The 17,256-nt window shown below is 37.5% G+C and overlaps 1 protein-coding gene across 4 annotated transcripts in view; it reads left to right on the top strand.

The window, feature by feature from the left end:
* Positions 1 to 17,256, top strand: part of LOC136836372 (uncharacterized) — a 204,194-nt gene that overhangs the window by 56,572 nt on the left and 130,366 nt on the right. For all 4 annotated transcript variants that reach the window (XM_067100564.1, XM_067100563.1, XM_067100565.1 and 1 more), the window contains exons 4-5: positions 1,438 to 1,539; positions 6,459 to 6,557. In XM_067100564.1, the coding sequence (XP_066956665.1) occupies positions 1,438 to 1,539; positions 6,459 to 6,557 (201 nt within the window). The remainder of the gene's footprint in view (positions 1 to 1,437; positions 1,540 to 6,458; positions 6,558 to 17,256) is intronic.

The raw sequence follows: 17,256 nt of genomic DNA, 5'->3' as shown, positions 1-17,256 counted from the left end.
CTGGTTAGGCAGACAGTCTTAATACCCTTATCCAGACTGGGCCTGATATTAAAAAAAAAGGGGGGGGGACGGAAAAATAAAGAAAACCCCCTAAGGAACCAACAACCCCTTTTTAAGATAGAGAAAATGAATGTAAAGTTATATGTCTCGGATAATGACGAAATAACAGATACATGGAAACATATGGGGGTAATTTGATGCTTAGAGTACCCGCCACAATTCCTCTACGTCGGGCAGTTATTTTTTTTTCGCGTTTCTTGCGTGTATAGAACGACACTTAAGGTCGTGTTACCCACTGGAAAATGATTGGAAGAACGAGCAGGTAATTTGTTCCCGCAAGATCAATGACCATCAAGGACTATAAGGTTGGGGGCGGTGTCCCTTTCCTTACGCCCTTTCCAAATGAGTTCCGTATATGGGTAGGGTCAGCGTTGGAAGGTCATTTCCATTAGGGTTAACATTTGATAGCTCTTGACTCAACGCTTTTCAGGACAGAAGGGCTATTTATTCATTCTTGGCGACTCGCGTCTCGTGACCTTGGGTCAGTGTTGCTCTATCAAAAAAAGTGAGGGTGGCCGACTACGCAGTCATTCAAAAGCAGATTGAATGGGGTTACGTAATTACTCAAAAGATGATTAATGACGGTAACGAGTATAATGAAAGCTTGCGTATTATTTTACCACCTTTGGATTTTGGGTAATAGTGGTCCCCCCGTAAAGCCGGCAAAATCTACATCCACGGAGAAAAATATTTCACGCAACGCAATAATAATTAATCTACGATCCTTTTGATTGCTTTCATTCCGGAAGTCAACGTTTCACCCATGTGTATATAATTATTAAAAAGTTATAGAAAGTCTACGTCACAATTTATTGATTTCATTCCAGGTCCTTTTTAACTCTTTTTTTTTTCGGTACAAAGCAACATTCTGGGCGAGGTTGTTCAGAAAGGGAGGCTATAATGAGGATTTGAGACAGACAATTTTGGAAAGGGGGTTGGGGGGATAACATTCTGACATATGGTGAACGGGTGCATGGGCCAAAAAAGGTTGAGAACCACTTCTGTAGAGAAATGGGGTATTGATGCAACAAATCCACAGTCACGTATGGGTACATATTTTTAGATATAAATCTCTACGGATAGCTTTCGAGAATCTGTTCGATTCCTCTTTTCAATTTTATTGAAAAGGGGAATCGAACAGATTCCTGAAAGCTCTCTGTCGAGATTTATTCTTAAATATATGTACCCATACATAACTGTGGATTTGTTTCTCCATTTCAAGATCATGCTACTCTGAGTATTTTTTAAATGGGGTATTGTTGTGAGAAATGTGTCGCAAAGACTCCATTTTGCATTGTCATGATTGAATATCATTTTTTGATTTCTTCGACAGTCGGAAATTATAATGTCCAATTTGTCTTCTTTTTTCTTCCGCAGTCCAAAATCGACCTGATACACGATGCTGTCGAGAAAGGAAACCTGCGGGACTTGAAGGCCTTATTAGATAGAAGGAAGTTGGCCAGATCTAAGGATGCACAGGTGAGGATGGTAGTTTTCTTCCTGGGGTTTGTTCCCTGATTATTATTATTACGAGCTTGATGGCCTGCGTTACGCTGCGCTGGAACCCGGCGCTGCCCGTCATGTCTCCCCTACCCTCCCGATCCCATACCTACCCCGCCCCCACCCAGGGCGGATTAACAGGTTTGCAGGAGAAGGGTGGGTGTGTCATGTCTCCCCTACCCTCCCGATCCCCTACCTACCCCGTCCCCACCCGGGGAAGACAAACGAGAAAGATCCACTTGGATTTTATAATTATTATTATTATTAATGTTGTTGTAGGTGGTGCTGTTCTGAGCCCAGTTATGGCTTCTCCTTCCACCCCCAACCCCGCATTGCAGTCATATATGTTTCGATCTCTCTCTCTCTCTCTCTCTCTCTCTCTCTCTCTCTCTCTCTCTCTCTCTCTCTCTCTCTCTCTCTCTGAAAATAAGAGATTTTGTGAAAGGTTTCCCATACTTGAAAATTTTGCGAATAACTAAGGTTTTATGTGACGTGTTTTTCCTTATTTACTTATTCAGAAACTGAGTGAGAATTTATGTCAAGGATTTTCCTTAATTTATTTTTTTGCAAGAAATGGGTTTTCTTGATTTCCTTATTACAACATATATATGTTAATGGTGTTTGTGTTGCTTCAGTTATCTGAATTGATTTTCTTATTTCTTATTTGTAAGATAAGGTATATGCTTTAGTTGGTTTTCTTATTTCTTAATTTTAAGATAAGGTATATGTTTTAGTTGTTTTCTTATTTTCATAATTTTAAGACAGGGTATATGTTTTAGTTGGTTTTCTTATTTCTTGATTTTAAGATGGGATTTGTAATGCTTTAGTTGGTTTTTCTTATTTCTTAATTTTAAGATAAAATTATATGTTTTAGTTGGTTTTCTTATTTCTTGATTTTAAGACAGGGTATATGTTTTAGTTGGTTTTCTTATTTCTTAATTTTAAGATAAGGTATATGTTTTAGTTGGTTTTCTTATTTCTTAATTTTAAGACAGAATTATATGTTTTAGTTGGTTTTCTTATTTCTTGATTTTAAGACAGGGTATATGTTTTAGTTGGTTTTCTTATTTCTTAATTTTAAGATAAGGTATATGTTTTAGTTGGTTTTCTTATTTCTTAATTTTAAGACAGGGTATATGTTTTAGTTGGTTTTCTTATTTCTTGATTTTAAGATAGGGTATATGCTTTAGTTGGTTTTCTTATTTCTTAATTTTAAGATAAGGTATATATTTTAGTTGGTTTTCTTATTTCTTAATTTTAAGACAGGGTATATGTTGTAGTTGGTTTTCTTATTTATTAATTTTAAGATAGGGTATATGTTTTAGTTGGTTTTCTTATTTCTTAATTTTAAAATAAGGTATATGTTTTAGTTGGTTTTCTTTTTCTTAATTTTAAGATAAGGTATATGTTTTACTTGGTTTTCTTATTTCTTAATTTTAAGATAGGGTGTGTTTTAGTTGGTTTTCTTATTTCTTATTTTTAAGATAAGGTATATGTTTTACTTGGTTTTCTTATTTCTTATTTTTAAGATAAGGTATATGTTTTAGTTGGTTTTCTTATTTCTTATTTTTAAGGTAAGGTATATCTTATAGTTGTCCTTTCAGCCGTGAGCACAGAAGCTCTATTATTACTATTTACAGAAGATGAAACCTATTCATATAGAACAACCCCACAGGCCCATTGACTTGAAATTCGAGCTTCCAAAGAATATGGTGTGCATTAGGAAGAAGTAAGAGAAGGTAAAAGGAAATACAGAAAGAAGAGATCCCACTTATTAAAAAAGAAAAAATAAATTAATAAATTAACAAATGGATAAAAAAGTATTAAAATAAAAGGTAAATTTATGATGTTAATGCAGTTTGCCTAATTGTATACTGCTGTAGACGCAGGCGCAGCAAACAGCTTCTAAGTTTATTAGTTGTCGTTTCATATAATTTCTCAAAATGTGCACTTATTCGTATGTAACAGGCCTAATAGGTTGTTGTCTTTCTAAGCAAACTTGCTTAAAAAAAAACGGAAGAGAAGTTTTGTATAACGGGGATAATTGAACAAACATGGATGTAGACGTAATAAGTAAAAATGGAACAGGGTATATATGTAAAAGTTGAATATAATTTCAAAATTGCATTGCAATCTCTGTGACGTATATTAAAATGAAATCCCCTCGCCCGCGTCCAATACTTAAGAAAATATCAGTCACAGATCTTACTTTGTTTCAAGACCACCTCATTGCAGCGTTCCCTCAGTTCCTAGCTGCATCCCCTTTCATTCCTTTTACTGTACCTCCATTCATATTCTCTTTCTTCCATCTTGCTATCCAACCTCTCTTGGCATTTATTTCATAGTGCAACTGCGAGGTTTTCCTCTTGTTACACCAGACCTTTCTACTCCCAATTTCCGTTCCAGCGCTGAATGACCTCATAGGTCTCAGCGCTTGGCCTTTGTCTTAAATTCTATATTCCATTCCATTTCATTGTTTCAAGACCAAACTAATTCCTTCATATGACGTAAACCATATTTCCGTCAATTTACCAGAGGGAATGAAAAGCTGGATGATATAACTAAATCATTTTCTCAGATACCGAGAAGGCTGAGCGTGACCTACCTTGCTTTAGTGCTTGGCCTCTCTGTGACATAGATTCTTTATATATTCCTCCATTATTCATTCTGTTATCAATTCATTCTTTACATACACTCTCCCCGTAGGGAAGGTGGGTACCTTCAAACACCTCATGCGTTGCTATGTAGGTATTACTTGAGTTTCTTTTGCAGCGTCCTTCGACCCCTAAGCTGCAACCCCCTTTCTTACTACTTAGGCCCTTTGTTGGCCGAGTCGGTTGGGCTTCAGACTGTCACTCGATGGGCGGAGTTCTAGTTCCACGACCGGCTGATGAAGGTTAGGAATTTATTTCTGGTGATGAAATTTATTTCTCGCTATAATGTAGTTCGGATTCACAGTAAGCTGTAGGTGCCGTTGCTAAAGTAACCAATTGGTTCTTAGCCGTAAAATAAGTCTAATCCTTCCGGGCCAGCCCTAGGAGGGCTGTTCATCAGCTCAGTGGTCCGGTTAAACTAAGGTATACTTAACTTATTTAACTTATTCCTTTTACTGTACCTCCGTTCATATACTCGTTCTTCCATCCTCTCCTAACAATTGTTTCGATAGTGCAACTTCGAGGTTTTCCTCCTGTTACACCTTTCAAACCTTTTGATTCACAGTTTCCGTTTCGACGCTGAATGGCCTCATAGGTGCCAGCGCTTGGCCTTTGGCCAAAATTCTGTATACTATTCCATTCTCTTCACATGCACTCAGGTAGTGCTCTTGATTTCTCCAGGAAGCAGTACTTAATCATAATTATACTGTGGTCCCGTAATGGGACCAGATATCCTCTCATCATTCGTAAGGGCTGCTATGCCTCGTGTGCGTTCAAGCACGAAAGGAATTCTTATTATACGCTTGATGCAGAGGTTGGAATGCAGATTTAGCATGCGATCGTAAACCACCATCATTCTTTGTTTCTTTTTCAAACGTTCTTTATTTCTTCTGTGGTTTTCAATTGTAAGAAACTGCCTGAAGGCATAAATTGCTTGTAGCGGTGGGTCCCAACGATGCCCCAGAACCAGTGGATAAGTTCCATGACGCCATCACCTCGACTTGTTTCATCACTCAGCCTCTGGTTGTTAGTTATTGACGTATTTATTTTTGTTTGGCGACTTTCATTTATTTCTTTTTTTCGGTGTGTGTATGTGTGTGTTTTTTTTTTTTTTTTTTTTTACATTTCATGTAATTTCGCGGTCCATATTTAGTTTCTTGCATCCCATAACTACATAATGTCAGTGTTCTGTCACCTAATGATCATCAATATTTTTATTGCTGGTGCTTCATTTACTCGTATTATTATTATTATTATTATTATTATTATTATTATTATTATTATTATTATTATTATTAAAGACTATAATCCACCGTTAGTTTACTATGTGTATGAAAATTTATACAGACCTTCCGGAAGCCTGTTCAGTTCTCATATAGAACACGAGGGCTGAGCAGGCTCTCAAAAGCTCTCGGTATGGATTCTGTTATATCTGGACTGATTCTGTAGATTCTGTTATATCTGGACCGATTCTATAGATTCAGTTATATCTGAACTGATTCTATAGATTCTATTATATCTGGATCGATTCTGTGGATTCTACTATATTTAGACTGTACAGATTATTGCGGAATTTATTCATGGTTTCACTTCTCGAGAAGTTGGAAGATTATTAACATTATTAAAAAACCTAAAACAAAGTGTTTGCCATTTATCTTATGCCCAGCCAACAACCAGCACTTCCTTGACACCGAATCTCATGACGATCTTCCCCGTAGTGGGGTTAGCGCCGTCAGTACACCTCATGCGGTGCACTGTAGGCATTACTTAAGGATCTTTGCAGCGTCAGTCCCTTCGGCCCCTGGCTGCAATCCCTTTCATTCCTTGTACTGTACCTCCGTTCATATTCTCTTTCTTCCATCTTACTTTCCACCCTCTCCTAAAAATTGATTCATAGTGCAACTGCGAGGTTTTCCTCCTGTTACACCTTTCAAACCTTACTGTCAGTTTCCCTTTCAGCGCTGAATGACCTCATAGGGGCCAGTGCTTGGCCCCTGGCCTAAATTCTATGTTGTATTTTATTCTCATGAGGACCTTAATTGTTCTTTCTGGTTTTCGTCCGACGGATGAAAATTCTGATTATTCATATTTTTTTATTGTTCATATTTTTCATTATTCATATTTTTGGACTGCTCATATTTTTCATTGTTCATATTTTTGTATTGTTCATATTCTTCAGTGTTCATAATTTTTTACTATTCATATTTATTATTGTTCATATTTGTTCTTTTTTTGATCCAACAGGGCGTAGGCCTCCTTCACAAGGCAGTTGTTCACGATCACCGCGGCATAGTAGACTACCTCATTTCCGATTACCCGGAGACACTCGACGTTACAGATCATGTAAGTACAGACGTCGGCTTTCAGATATGTTTTTATTGTATACGATTGACAGGTCTAGCAATCTAATGTTCCTGTGCAACCTGAAGGAAACGACACTGAGTAGGTGCTTTTTTCATGTCAGTGTTTAAATAATATGAATCTTTCCTAGATAGTGACCCCAAGGGTAAATTTTAACGCGGTACGTATCCACCCTTGTATCCCCGTTGGGGATGACCGTAAAAGCATAAACAAAAGACTGTAAATATCATAGAGATAATGACCCCCAAGATATATTAGTCCTAGATAACGAACCCCGAAAACAGTCCTAGATAACGAACCCCGAAAACCCTGGGGTTGACTATCTAGGAAAGATCCAATAATATCAATTTATACGATTGACGGGACAGACGTACAACCGAATACCAGCAACTGAACCAAGAGAAGCATTTTTTTTTTAATTATTGTAAAAGCGTAAAAATGTGTTTTATTGCGGTGGGTTGTCAGATAGCATTTATTTTGTGGTCTGGAATGAGGTGAATTGCTATAGAATAAGCTATTGTAAATCTGCCCTTATATGGTCTGAAGATCTGGGTCTTTGAAGATATGATTTGGTACTGAATGCTCCCTTTTTTTTTTTATAGCGTTGGTGTCTGTTAAGATTTTGCTGATTGAGGTTTCTCAACAGACATGAGAAAATATTTTGCATTTTCAGGCTCCCCATTACCTGCTCTGATGGTATGACAGCCTGTGGGTCTTGGTACTTTTAATACTTTGTTATTTATTTATCTGTTTATTTATTTATTTATTTATTTTTGATAAGTGGGATCTCTTCTTTCTGTATTTCACTTCTTCTTAATTCTTCCAAATAACCACCATATTCTTTGGAAGCTTGAATCTCAAGTCAGTGGCCCCTGTGGTGGGCTTGTTCCATATGAATGGGTTTCATCTGCTGAATAATAATAATAATAATAATAATAATAATAATAATAATAATAATAATAATAATAATTGTAGCCTCTGAAGTCACAACCTGGTGATGAAAACTTGATTTTTTTTTCCTGTTGTTGCCCTTCCAATGGTGAAATTCGACCAGTCGGAAATCTATATCGGTGCTGGAGATAAACCCGCTCTTGTAAATGTTAGAAAATCAGTTATTGAAATGCATCATATACTGTATATTAGAGCCCAGTTAATTTCCTAATGGGAACCTTTGAGAAAAACAGAAAGGGCGAGGCTGTTTACTCTCAAGACATGAGAGCAGGTGACTATCCAAGTATCATATTCACTCTCTCTCTCTCTCTCTCTCTCTCTCTCTCTCTCTCTCTCTCTCTCTCTCTCTCTCTCTCTCTCTCAGAGCAGGTGACGATCCTAGTATCATATTTCTCTCTCTCTCTCTCTCTCTCTCTCTCTCTCTCTCTCTCTCTCTCTCTCACACACACACACACACACACACACACACACACACACACACACACACACACACACATACTCAGAGCAGGTGACAATCTTAGTATCATATTTTTCTTTCTCTCTCAGAGCAGGTAACTATCCTAGTATCATATTTCTCTCTCTCTCTCTCTCTCTCTCTCTCTCTCTCTCTCTCTCCATACACACACACACACACACACACACACACACACACTCACTCACTCAGAGCAGGTGACAATCCTAGTATCATATTTTTCTTTCTCTCTCAGAGCAGGTGACTATCCTAGTATCATATTTCTCTCTCTCTCTCTCTCTCTCTCTCTCTCTCTCTCTCTCTCTCTCTCTCTCTCTGCTAAGAAAATAAACCTGTCATCGGAGTTCATGAACACTCGTGGAAGAACTAGTATCACAAAGTATTCTTTCTGTCGCGTTTTATTGGTTTGTGTGTAAAGTCTTTAGTGAAGCATAACCTTGGTCGCATTTGGAAATGTGTGTGTGTAAAAGTGTCCGCCTAAAGGTATTGCAGAATAATAGATCTGACAATAAAGATATTACTCACAAGAAATTTTCTGTACAGAAAAAAAGAGGCGATTTATATCTCGTATATCTTTTGTCAGTGTAGTTCTTATTATTATTATTATTATTATTATTATTATTATTATTATTATTATTATTATTATTATTATTTATACCCGCAAGCTGTCATACATAAAATTTGGCGATTTTCATTGGTTGTCAAAGCTGGGGGGTCTCCTCCGCTCCCAGCCAATAGGAGGAGTCCATCAGCTTTGACAAGCAATCAAAAGTCGCTAAGTTATTATTATTATTATTATTATTATTATTATTATTATTATTATTACAACAAAATAGTTTCGAAAAAACACACCGTGCCACATTTTTAAGGCAATGATATTATTATTATTATTATTATTATTATTATTATTATTATTATTATTATTATTATTATTACTGCAATAAAATAGTTTCACAAAAACACACCGTGTTACCTTTTTAGACTTCCTGCTACTCCGAAGGATTTGTTCCTAAATGTGGAGTAAAAATTAGGGCAGGAGAAGAGTTAAAGAGGTTGGACAGCGTGGTGGAAAGTATGTGTATTCTTAAGACAGGTTGTCTACGATGACGTTCCTTATTTTACATAATCTGGAAACGCAGAGAAAGCTATTCATTCCACTTTCTCCTAAAGGCTAATCAGACCATTTGATTCCATGCGGTTACCCTGTTAGGTTCTTTTTCATTTTCATCAGGCACTCGTAGGGGGGTAATGCGTGAACCTCACGTGGTGCACTGTAGACATTACCAAAGGTTGTCTGCCGCCTCCTTTCGGCCCTACCTAAAACCTACTTTTTGCCACATTACTTGAACTCCGTTCCGGCGTCCTTTCTTCAGTCTTGCTGTCCAGCCTCTCTGACTCCCTCTTTTCACTGTCCTAAGCGATGAATGGCTGAAAGTGCCTCAGTGTTCGACTTTATAGCCAAAATTTCTTAAATCAGTTTTGATCAGTTATAGACATTAAAGTCCTTTGAAACTGCAATAGCAATGCCACTCTTAACTTCTCAGATACTTCTCACTTTGGATCCTTGTCCTACAAGCCTTGGATAAATGCGAGAATCTGAAGTAATTCTGATGTCCGGTAGCAAGATTCGAACCCGCATCCAGAGTATCAGAACGTGATCAGGCCGGCCACGTGACCTTGTTCTGATTACTCGGATGCGGGTTTGAATCCTGCCACCAGCACGATCAGGGTACTTCCAGGCTCTGCATTCTGGACCCTGAACTTTGTAGCAAAAACATGCAAAAGTGTGAAGAAGTCAGAAGTTAAGAACGTGCTATTAAATTACATAGGTAACTGGCAAAAAAGTGACCAGTAGATTCTATTCCTCTGAAATATTTATTTGTTGATATATTTCTTTCTGATATTTGTAGGCGTTTCTATTTCCTACCTCGCTTGCCGTTTTGAATAATGGGTTACCTGTATAAGATATTTTCTTTGGTAATTCGTCTTAAGGTTTCTTTAAAGTATTCACATTCTTCCCCCATCGGCTCCCAGCTGTGTGCGTGTGTGTGTGTGTGCTCGCGCGCGCCTTATGCACAGACTTTGGTGAAAATTGTCAAGTTCTAGAAGGCGTTATACTTTGAGTAACATAATATGGAGCGTGCTAACCACAAAGAGAAAATGATAATGAATTCAGCAAAGATGTGTAAACGATTTTTTCATACTTGACCATATACTAATGAAAATATAATAATATCTACCATAAGAATAGTAATGTGAATTGGAAAATTGTGGTTCTCACAAGTTAACACTGTGTCACTATTCTAGTTCAACTTTTAGTTTTCTGTCCGTCTGCACTTTACTCTGTCCGCACTTTTTTCTGTCCGCCCTCAGATCTTAAAAACTACTGAGGTTAGAGTTCTGCAAATTGGTATGCTGATCATCCACCCTCCAATCACCAAACATACAAAATTGCAGCCCTGTAGCCTCAGTCATTTTTATTTTATTCAAAGTTAAAGTTAGCCATAATCGTGCTTCTGGCAACGATATAGGATAGGCCACCACCGGCCCGTGACTGAAGTTTCATGGGCCGCGGCTCACACAGCATTGTACCGAGACCACAGAAAGATAGATCTATTTTCGGTGGCCTTGATTAAGGTATACGCTGTAGCGGCTGTACGGAAAACTCGATTTCGCCGAAGAACCTTCGGCGCATTTTTTACTTGTTTATTTTCCCTTTTTAAAATAGACCTTTTGCAATCCAGTTCACCATGATTTGTTATTCTGATGAACGAAAACCTCGAAATGAAGATCAAGAACATTGCCAGTCGTTGTGTGAGGCGTTTTTTTTTTATCACTGGCTTTGTCTTTGTATCTACGATTTCACCCTTTTTGTTCCAGTAGTTAAGAAAAAGCTTTTTCATATTTGATTGATTTATGGTTACTAAAACTGTCGCAACAATTTTTCAGATCTTGATCATGAACATTGCTTAGGTTCAGGTTATGTTTGTTGGTTTTATAAGGTCACATCTTTAGCATTTCAATCAACTCTGATTTTTATCTCTCTCTCTCTCTCTCTCTCTCTCTCTCTCTCTCTCTCTCTCTCTCGTAGCGTGCATCTTCATTTCACTGTCATTTGGTCAAAGATGGGAATACCTCGCTTAAGGTGGATCAGGAGTATTGTCTCTGTTGTGTGACCATTTTACTGCCTATGTGTTTCTCGCGTGGTGCTCAAGACATAAAGACCACGTCCAAAATATTTGTCTTTTCGGGACATAAATGACGTAAATGACCCCGCGTGCCATACCGGAACCTGCCTTGTCTCATTTTCTATACCCCCCCCCCCTCTCCGAAGGTGTAGGAGAATAGGACGAAAGGGTCAAGAAGTTAAAGGAAGGTCTGGAAGAAGATATTTCGCCTGATTTGACTTGTCGGTGTAATCATTTTGTTTGCTTTGTTAGGTATTTTGAATATTTTTTTTATTAATTTCATTGTCCAACACTGGTATTGCGCTTAACAAAGTTGCGTGTTTTAATCGTGCATGTAAATGCCAGTGGTAAACAGAATTGTGATTACCTAAATTAGGTAAATTGCTAAGCTATTGAATGAACGTAACTATCTTTAAGTCTTTATGCTAATCATTTTTATCTGTGCTTTCATCTGAGCACAAAAACTATTTAGTCACTTGCACCAAAAGAAGGGCACCAAAGTGCTGTATAATTTAGTTGTGTAAATCCTAGTTTAAATACGTTAAATAACTGCTTATACAAAGTCCAAAGGTGTTTCTCATATACAGACATTCTAGAATTGACAAAGCGGGCGAGAGACTGATGGTCTGACTCTCCCCGCAGAATTTGTTGCCGGCGAGGAGGTACCATGTTCTGGAAACGGTACTGGAGGTCCCAGAAGGTCAGTCCCCTGAACGCCTGCCACCTACTCAGGTCCCTCCGTCTTCACCCGCAGCATTCGGAGGCTTCCAACCCAAGGTGAATAAATTTTGGGAGGAAAGAAGACCAACCAGCAGCATTGATGCGGTTGAATTTAAGACCATGAAAGGTGCCAGCCGCAGCAACTTTGGTAGTTACAGGGTAGAAGGATTGTTGGAAATGACGAGGCTCAATTTGATGGAGGGACTGGAACTGGAGGTGGCAGACTGGTCAGAAGAAGATCCACAGAGGTGTTATGGTGATACCTCTTCAGAAGGACCCCAGCAGGCGGGAGAGGAAGAAAGGGAAGTATTCTCGCCAGAACTTTCTAGTACAATAACCAAGCTTTTATCGAGGGGCAAAAGTGGCCGCCTCCCTCGTCTCGACACACCAAAATCTCCAGAGGGTGCTGGTGGAAAGTCAGTTACACGACTGATAGACCATGGGCAATGTGTTGGTCCTGGTGCTGTGTATCCCGGTCTACTAAGCAAGACCAACCTTGCATGTGAGAACCATTTGCAAAGACTGAGACGGATCCGTCGTCGTCGTCCAATGGAAAATGATGAGAAGCAAATTGTGCCTTCTGTGCGACGGAAACCTCTGAAAAGGCCCCCTCGCCTTCCTGACATTCAAAGAAAACCTCAGGCAGTAAAGCAAGATTCCGTTAAGTCGAGGAAGACAGAGAAACAAGATTCTGCTAAGACAAGGCCTCTTACTCCTACCCCATCAAGGGGAACTTCAGCTGCGCGGATACGATGGAATAAAATGAATCCTCAGCTTTCGGATACTGTTAAGAACCAAGTAATTGTAGAACGTCTATGTAACATGTTGAAAAATCTCAGTGATAGTGATTCTGAAAATGATTCTTTGGAGGTCAGCTCTGTAACTGAACCCAGCACTCATGACAATGTTGAGAGCAACTCGGGTGACTCATCATCAAGAAGGTCCCCTCTGAATCCAGTGATAAACACTGTCTTTGATCATACATCTTCAGAAAAATATCTGGAAAATGATTCTGGCGTAGGAAGTCCAGGTAATGAAGAGAATATGTATATTCAAGAATTAGATGAACTGAATTTGAGTACTTTATTTTCAGACAAAGATCTTAATAGCAATGAGGAGAAAGACTCATCAATGATTGAAGTCTCAAAAACTCCTGAATTACGTAATAGAGATGGCACGGGGAACAAATCTCAGAAAGTTAGTTTCAGTGAAGACGTAGATATTAAAACCCCCCAAAGAAATTCGGTAAGCGCAAATAGGCCAACTCGCCTATACCGCAGTAATTCAGATAGTCAGAATGACTATAGAGACCTGCAACTGAAACAAAGGTCTTTGAGATTGAATTCACACAAGAGCAAAATACCTGTTCTTCAGAGGTCTAGAAGTGAAGGAAACCTATTCGGGCCTGTAGTTCAATCTAAATATAAAAATTCAGCAATGTCTAATAGGTTGTTTGAAGATCCTGAAGGCAGTGGAACTCCTTCCACACCTACAGAAACACCTGATGTATCTGACAGTAACATATCATTGCATGCATACGCCGAGGCTGCGCCCTCTGTGCAGAAGTATATTCGCTGGTTAAGTAATCGAGTGATTGGTGAGACCTTTGCTGACCTTAAGAATGTATATGCAGCTGCCATAAAGAAGCACAATTCGAAAAAGGAAATATTGGATGTTGTTTATGACCATGACATAGACTACTGGGCTAGAGTCATTGTGGAACGAGTGTGCAGGAGAGTGATAAGATCCATCCTGACTTTTGACCAAGAAGGTACATTAAGTTTTAGGTGAAAGTATTAGAAGCTGCCAAGTAAATGGTAAATACTTGATGTTTTTTTAGAAAATTTCATTCATTGACAAAACTTGTGGTTAAAGTTGGCAACAAACTGAAGACTGTTTAATTGTCATGTTTAAGCGTACTTTTATAAGTATGGAACTATTAAACTGCCAACATCAGGTTTTAAAGGTCTGTATTTTTGCATGTTTTTATGTGAAATTCATGTGCATACCCTCATGTGCCTTATACTCGTGCATAGGATATTTCAGGGAGCATTAATGCACACTTACAAGAAACTGTCACAGTGTGAATTCACATCGACACATTATCACGTGCCCAATGTGTTGATTATAGATTGACTACTGATATATGTTACAAAAGAAAAGATATTCGTAATCTGTACTGCAATAACTGGTGCTGTGTAATGAAGCTATCTGTGATGTACAATTGCTCATCCGTTGTTCAATTTTCACTCGGGTTATAATGCTTCTGAAATAGCTGTACATTTTTCAAAACTTTATTTTAACACTGACTTTGTGGCTACACTGTATCTGTGATTTAACACCGACTTTGTAGCTACGCTCTGTCTGTGAACAGAAGATTTCAAGAAGTTTAGAGCTCATTGGACAGCCTCCATAGTTCTAAACATTTAGTGAATGTGACCAGCAGGATTCACTGTATATATGTATATATATATATATATATATATATATATATATATATATATATATATATATATATGCATGCATGCATCGTCAAGACAATGTTCTTCCCCCGTTCAAGCCTACCATACCCATATTTCAATCAGATGTATGTAACTTCAGAGATCATTCTCCCACCAATTCATTATGATCATAAACCATTTCCTTATACTTAGTGACTTTGACCATGTATATAGCAGTTCTTGACCGAAATTACGCCCAAATGATTTGCGTTATATTATTATCACTTAAACAAACTCACTTTTCTATGCATCCTTGGAAAAAAGACAACCATATTGATGTAGGAAAGTGAGATGGCTTACCTTCATTTACTTTCAGTTAAGGCTAACTAAAATATTTACAAGTTCATTGAACGTGGTTACTGGCCAGTAATTTTCGTCAAATTCTTCATTCTTATATTTTCCATCAGTGCATTTTTCTCATCGATCCACGGCAGGGTTTCCTAACGAAGATTTCATTTCATTCATAAACACTTCAGTTCCAGATATGCATGTTTGTGACAGCGTATGATAAGAATTCTGTGAACTCTGTGCCTGATCAAGTCATTTTTGCTGTAAGAGCCTAATGAAGCAGGTTGTACCAAGTGAGATGTATTGTGATACACATTTGCAATAAATGATTAAACCAGGTTTCAGGATTCTGTTTCCTTTGTTTCCTTCCTTCAGTATTTCATGTCCGTTCTAGTTTTGTGATTCCTCTGTGGTTTATGAACAACGCTTTCCCTTCTCTGTGACGTCAGGCTTTCGTCAGGTAAAGGCATTTGATTGCCTTCCCCCACCCTCCTCTGCATTTAAGAAAAGATATTAGGTGCGTAGTGCGTAGTTGTGTACAGGGCGAAAAATTTTTTGTTCATATTTTCATTTCATTCTTGTCTGAATGCTTTCCTCTTAATTATCATTACTGAGAAGTGGCACGGTTTTATATTTTACTTCATCCTTACGTATATTTTTTTTTTGTTTATGAGTTATTCAGCCTTTCATTTGTTCGGTGTTCATCTTTTCTCAGTACAAGAATTCCAGTATGAGGAAGTTTTTCTTTCAAGTTCGTGACCCTCTCCATAAGAACGTGTGTTCATTAGAAATGTAATAATAATAATAATAATAATAATAATAATAATAATAATAATGATAATAATAATAATAATAATAATAATAATAATAATAATAATAATAATAATAATAATAATAATAATAATAATCTGACATGTAGAATTATGTTCATTAGGACTCAGACCACCTGCAGGTATTTACTGAGAATGGTTTCATAAGTGCTGTTAATTTAATATATATATATATATATATATATATATATATATATATATATATATATATATATATATATATATGTGTGTGTGTGTGTGTGTGTGTGTATATATATATATATATATATATATATATATATATATATATATATATATATATATATATATATATATATATATACACAGCAGCTGTGTGTGTGTGTATATATATATATATATATACACAGCAGGTGGTATGACAGCAAGGCAGCATGACACTTTTTTGTTTGCTGTGTATAAGTGGATATGTGTGTGTGCGGAGCTGTTACACGCGCTAACTTTGCGAGGGTGTGTGTGTGTGTTTCTTTATGTGTTTGTGCGTACATTCGTTAACTTTCCGATATCGGCAGTTGGTGCAGGTACCAGGGCAGAGAGGAGGAGGAGTACTTTTGCATTATATATGATTATCGATTGCTGAAGACCTTTTACCTCGTCTAAATGACCTTGTAACTAAACATTTTTGGATCTTTCCTGAATAGTGACCCCAAGGGTTTTTAACTAATGCATCCCACCTTGCGGCTTGTTAGTACAAACCCGTTGGGACCACCGTAAACAAAACAAAAGACTGTAAATATCATAAACGTAATGACCCCTAAGAAATATTAGTCACAGATAACGATCCCCGGACTTTGTTGGGGTCACTATCTAGGAAAGATCCCAGTTGATCTTTTCGCCGACTTCATTACATCACTGAGGAACGGCTCTTCGTCGGGTAGCATTGTGTTCACAGTGGTACTCAGGCACATGCTTTGTGGCTCCTCAATATTCCGAAGCCGAGGAATTAGGTGGTAGGCGTAACTTACCTGGAGGACTGGAAGGTTTGCGTTAGAATTTTGTGATGAGATCAGAGCTTCTTTTTCATGGAAGTCGTTTTGGCGATTTGCTGCTGATATTGAAGCCGTATGTATATATATATATATATATATATATATATATATATATATATATATAGAGAGAGAAGAGAGAAAAAGAAAGAAGAAAGAAAGAAAGAAAGAAAGAAGAAGAAGAAAAGAGTGAAATTAGATTCCCATCAAACTGAAGCTTGGAGAGACATACCGTTAAAGAGCAAAAGTATCTTTTCATTATATTCACACTCATTTTTTTTTTCCTTGTCTTCATTTTCTCCTTTGTTTTTCGTGCTTGCATTTAAGCATTTTTTGCTCACGTTTGCTTTTCATCCACATTTGCTTTTCCTCCCTGTTTGTTCATGCCTTGTTTGCATATTAATATTCTCTTAGATTGGTCTCGTACCGTTCGGCCCTACCCGTTCCTTGCTTTGAACTCAGGCACCTTCACCTAACAAGATATTTCGATAAAACTGCATCTCTAAACCATGTTGAATTTGAATGTCGTATGAAGTGTATCTGCGCTGATTTTCTTTTTTATATTAAAGTGGTTTTCTTCTCAAAAAGTAACTTTACAGTCAGTTGCATTTATGATCTTTGTTTAAAGTTAAATTCTTCGTTTTACATCGATTCCAATAAGAGCTGCAATTTGGCCATAATTATTAACAGTATTAACTGAAAGTTAAGGCTTGCGAGATTATTAGAT

Source organism: Macrobrachium rosenbergii, chromosome 56, assembly GCF_040412425.1.
Source record: "Macrobrachium rosenbergii isolate ZJJX-2024 chromosome 56, ASM4041242v1, whole genome shotgun sequence".
Lineage (NCBI taxonomy): Eukaryota > Metazoa > Arthropoda > Malacostraca > Decapoda > Palaemonidae > Macrobrachium > Macrobrachium rosenbergii.
This window is presented reverse-complemented; position numbering and strand designations above follow the sequence as displayed.